Below are 5,593 nucleotides of genomic sequence, written 5' to 3'. Positions count from 1 at the left end.
TGAGAAACGATGTACAAATGCGCTTTACACAATTGATGTGTGTATGGATTGGGATAACAGTTGTATGAGCCCCTAATAAAATGTTGGGGAAAAAAAAAGTCCTAGAAATTCAGTCATGCACTTTCTTACGTAAAACATTCCCGTAAGAACAACAACTCTAATGCTCCCTTGCTGTCTGGTGTCCGGGAGACAAGTGCATTCCAATTCATAGCAACACCCTACACAGAACAAAACCCCACCGGGTCGGAACCAGTCTCCCAATGGTTGCTAAGTTCGAGCCCGGTGCTGCCACCACGGTGTCAATCTGCCTCGCCAAGGGTCTTCCTCTTTTTTGCTGTGCCAAGTTAGCAAGTAAAATGTCCTCTAGTGACTGGTATCTCCTGATAAATGTCCAAAGTACACTCTACTCCGGAGGGAATTGCAAACACAGAATCAAGTTGAGAGATGGGAAGGGAAGAAAACTAGACCGTCTTCAAATATCAGACTGAACCACTTCCTTCTAGCCCCCTACCTGCCAGATGCCAACAAGGCAGGGCCAACTCCTGGTGACCTCACAAGTGTCGGGGTAGCGCTGTGCTCCAGAGTGTTCAATGGAGGGGTCTTTGGAAGTAAACCATCAGGCACTTCTGTAGACACCTTTGTGCACACCCAAACCTCCCACCTTTGGATGAGTAGCTGAGCATTTTAACCACCTGCACCACATAGGGGACTCCTCTCGCCCCGGTTGTTGGTAGGTGCTAGCGAGTCAGTTCTATGGCTAGCGAGTCAGTGACCCTGAATGCATCAGAACAAAGCACTGGCCTGTCGTCCTGCCGTCCGCACAACTGTCCCTGTGTCTGAGTTCATTGTTACAGTGCCAAGCCATCTCATTGAGGGCCTTCTTCCAGCCCGTAGACCCTGCCAACTCCTGGGGTGTTACAGGGGTAGGAAGAGAAAACAGAAAAGAAAATTGCAGTTATAATTATCTGAGATATGAGGAGTGGGGAGCCAGATTCTGTCCACTGCAAATTACTCTCAATGTCAGGATGCCATCCAGCGAACATTTCCTATCAGTAAGTCCATTTTCCTTGAAACTTTTCATTTCTACATTGACTTTTAACTTGGTTTCTCCTCATGATTGAATTCCTACCAAGAACAGCAGTCAATAGTGACAACAAAGACCAATTAAAGGTGTGCTTGTCAGCTATTTACCAGATCATTCGTGAATAAATTCTGACCTAAACAAGCACACAACATCTAGTTATTGATCACGTTCCCCTGATTATATCATTAGTCATTCATGTAAACGTAAACCCCCAGTTGTCTTCAATGATATCTTGGAATCACAAGCATCCTGCATTATTCTGGATTAACCAGGGGTCATATACTAAGCCACTTGTGAAATGAGATATTCTATTCAGTTTGCTGATGAGAGAGAGCACCGCACTCTCTATACTCTCAAACAGTATGAACCTTCAAGGTAGAACTGACCATTGTATAGTCAGTTCTCATTCCTTTGCTTGTCTGCCTCTGAAGTCCTTAAACTCAGGGATTCGTTTCCTTGTTCATGGACTCTGAGTGCCCTCACAGTGCTGGCACAGAGCAGGTACTGGCATAACTATTTGTTGAATTAAAGAGTTTTACTTAACTGGTGAAAGAACAATAGCTGATATTTTGAGACATATTAACATCTTGGCACATGAGAACCATATACCATTCTCTCTCATGGATAGATCATAGGTGTGAATTGTATTTCAAAATAAGATCTTTGGGGAATGCGTTGGATGAGGATATCAAACAATGGTTCAATGTTGTGTCTGAGCCACCTATAGCTCTTGAACGTTACATTTCTTTTTGGCAGAAAGCATTAGGCAGATGACAAATAGAATCTAGAATTACACACTTGAGGCATGAAGCAACAACACAAAAAAATTCAGTGTAACCACAGCCTCTTCCTTTATTCAGTTCTTTAACAAACTGTATCCTCTAAAGAAATGGTATGCATGCGGTCCATCTCAAATATCACATTGTATAAACATTTTTTTCCAGGAGATAATTCTTATGTTGGAAAAAAATTGATTCATATAAATATGAAAAAATGTCTGTTTCACCTCAGACATCTACCAGATACAGAAAGCTTTTGTGATAATCCACAGAAAGCTTTTCTCTTCCTAAACCATCTCATAAAAATAAAAAGGCAACAATAGATAAAAGAGGAAATGGACATGAGTATATTCAAATAATTTTCACAATTAAGCTTCCCTTGGTCTCTATGCTAGACTGAGAAAAAACAAACACTGAAACAGGAAATAATAGAAATCCCTAAAGAAGTGATCACACTGACACTACTTAACAGAAATCATAAATACTCACTACTGAAACTGATGCTTGACTTTAACATTCAATTACACCAGTCTTATAAAAGAACCATAGCTGTATTTTAGTCGCTCCCTGGCAGATGTTATCAATTAGAATACTGTGGCATGAAAATAAGCGTGTTTTATTAGTCTTTTAGAATGCAGTACTCTCAGGTCAGCCATATTTGGGATAAGGGTCATCCGGATCTTTCACTTTTGAATAAACTAAACATCAGCAGGGATACTTTCCTATTTAGAATTATAATTAGAAAGAAACACTGATTGTACATCACATATTTCAAGCATTATCCCCATGTTCTGTAGATGAATAGTAAGTAATTTCTTAGGGTTACACAATGACACTGTACATTTCAACATGTAACTGTCTACACTTTTGGAACATACAATAACTAGCAACTTTTGAAACGGTATGTTTATTTCAATAGCCATCTTACATCAGTTAGAGAAGATGAGTGCATTGAGATGTTAGATTATTCAACAGGAATAAGGCATTCAGTCTTTCATCTCTGTATGAAGTGTCAATAAAGATAAAAGGGCTATCTGGGATACAGGAGAAATTGGAAGATCCAGTCTTGCTCTTCACCGTGTGACAGTATTTCACTAGCTATTTTATGCATTTCATGTGATTCCATCCTCACCACAACCTTATGAATATTTACAGAGGACTCGGGTTTAAGAATATTCTGCCAGTTGTCCAGGGCATCAAACAAGCAAGGAAAAGAGGGTTCAAACACAAATATGCCTAACTCTAAAATCCCATCCTGTTTCACCCGGCTTGGCTATCCTCTTGTCTACAAAATAAGCTTCTCAATATCATGTAATCCCTAATAATGATAATGATAACATATTGTTTAGGTTTATTGAGTCCTTGCTAAATACCACAAAGGACATCATGTGTCTTATTTCCTTACGTGTCAACAAAAAGACTTTAGAGTTGGATACAAGATGCTGGGGTTCAGAGAAGTTGAAAGACTTGCCCAGGGCCATTCAGCTAACAGTGACACAACATCTAGAGTCCCCAAAAATGACCCACAGTTGATACCCTAACGCCACGCACTAACTATATAATTCCACAGTGAAGCCTCAAACCCAAGGGCCTCGAGGGCCTTAAAAGCCCTGAAAAGGGAATGATTTCACTGCTTTTGGTTTTATAATAAGTAAAATATAAAATATCAAGAAAATAAGTAGTATCCAATCATGATCACTTTTTAAACTTCTACAGCTTCCTTTTATAATCTCCCACACTGAGATTTGGTATTCAGAATCAGTACTGAACTCTGCAATTCATTACAGCCATCCATTTCTTCCTGACTTTTCATCGATACAAGAAATAATCAATCATGTTCACTGTGCTGTCCTTTGCTTCCTAAAGAGAGGCAGTAAAACCTACTAGGAGATCTTAAAGAGGGCATTCTAACAAGAGTTGGACTCCAAAGAAGTTTGACATCACTAACTCTCAGGAAGCTACAAAATCCAGTGAGCCATAGTATATACCATGTGCCAGCACCACAGCTAAGATAAATCGCACTGACTGCCCACCAGAACTTTGAAATTATTTAAACAGAAGGCAATTTTATATTAATGTCCTTGCTTTCTTACTGAGATGCAATTGTAATGAATTATTTAACACAAAACTGGAGGAGCGCCAACGGAGTCATTAGCATTCCTAAATATACAGTTAATGTGTTTTAGAACGGGAGTTTAATGGACTCCAGAACCCGCATCTGCGATGGCTAGGTAGGGACGGAAACATGAGTTAATAATGCACACCACCTCAACACCTTGCTCTCTCACACTTTCTTGGCAGAAAACTTCATTTGAATGGAAGCACACACTCCATCTGTATCCCTAACTCTGATGAATGAAACTGCAAATATCCAATCCAGGCAATAAATAAAACCAGGTCTAAGGACTGGTCACACACCATAACTTTACAGTCATCTTGGAAAACATTTTGTCAACGCAAAATTGATCAATTGAAAGGAATATCGGCTAAATTGTGGTCCATGCTTTCTAGCTTCATGAAAGTTCGCGTATTTTAAGATCCACCTTTAAAGTGGTTTAACCACACAGATGAAATAATCACTATAATACTCATTTTGTAGTATTCAATTTTACTAGGCACATTTACACTTAAATCCCATTTACACCTTCATAAAGATGGATGGCACCTTAACAAGTCAAAGGCTAGACCGTGGTGTCTGGGGTCTCGAAGGGTTCTCCTACAAGTTATTGCTCAGGAGTTCCCTGTACACATAAATGAAAGTTGTGTCAGCTACCCTTGATTGTTAAAAGGGATTTTCTATGACCCGCACTCAAAATGTAACAAACTCATTCCACGTGACACTGTTGTCACCCTGTTACAGCCTGTGACACAGTTTTATTCTTAAATGTCCTAAACATTTCTAGGTCGGTTTTTATTGGTAGGTGGTTTGCTTTTAAAAACAATAGCTCAGCTCTGGTCAATGGAAGTTCCCGGGACGTCGTCCAAAATGCTCGGATAACTTCACGGCGTGGATTTCCGGGGAGCCATGGGAGGATTCAAAGACCACGGAGTCGTGCCCAAATCTCCTGATCTAGGACCCGAGGCACTGAACAAAAGGTCCCAAGGTATCTGCCCCACGTCCCTGGGGGGGTGGATGGACCAGACAATACCAAGGCACAATATAACGTTTCCCCAATTCCCGAAGCTAAATTATTGACAAGACATCAGCTTGGAGGGCAAAACAAAACAACCCACAGCGAGTGACCCGGGCGTCGGCACAGCCCGGGAGCGGTGAGGGCCGAGGCGGCCCCGCGCCCTTACCCCTCGGGCGCCGAAGCCGGACCGCCGGGCGCTGAAAGGCAGCACCCCAAGCGCAGACTCCAAGTCGCCCGCAAATGAGCCCCCAGGTCCTTCGGAGAGAAGTGTCGCTCCTTCGAGCGGCCACCCTCCCCCAGGTCCCGGGCGGGCACTGGTCCCTGCGAGCCCCAAGTGCAGCGCAGCGCACCCCACGCCAGCCCCGGGTGACCGCCGCCTCCCGCTGCCAGGAGCGCGGCGGGGCGGCGGGGGCGCCGATCGGGGTCCCCCGGGCAGGGCGCCACTCACCGAGGCGGCTGAAACTCTCCGACAAAGTTCTCCGCAACTTCTTCATCTTGCCCACCTTCTCGGCCGGCTGCGGCTCGATGAGGTCGCACATCTGGGCGACGCGGGGCCCGGGCAACTTCGCCCAACTGGTCCAGAGCGGAGCGCAGAC

General features: G+C 43.2%; 1 protein-coding gene across 1 annotated transcript in view; it reads right to left on the bottom strand.

Annotated features, from left to right (window-relative positions):
* CDK14 (cyclin dependent kinase 14) overlaps positions 1–5,559 on the bottom strand; it is a 658,689-nt gene extending 653,130 nt beyond the window's left edge. Inside the window, exon 1 of the mRNA XM_013004655.2 lies at positions 5,446–5,559. Coding sequence (XP_012860109.1) covers positions 5,446–5,536 — 91 coding nt within the window. The 5' untranslated portion in view covers positions 5,537–5,559. The remainder of the gene's footprint in view (positions 1–5,445) is intronic.
* Positions 5,560–5,593: the final 34 nt, after the last annotated feature.

Source organism: Echinops telfairi, unplaced genomic scaffold, assembly GCF_000313985.2.
Source record: "Echinops telfairi isolate 266 unplaced genomic scaffold, ASM31398v2 ScPeMD7_23;HRSCAF=83, whole genome shotgun sequence".
In the NCBI taxonomy this organism is placed as follows: domain Eukaryota; kingdom Metazoa; phylum Chordata; class Mammalia; order Afrosoricida; family Tenrecidae; genus Echinops; species Echinops telfairi.
This window is presented reverse-complemented; position numbering and strand designations above follow the sequence as displayed.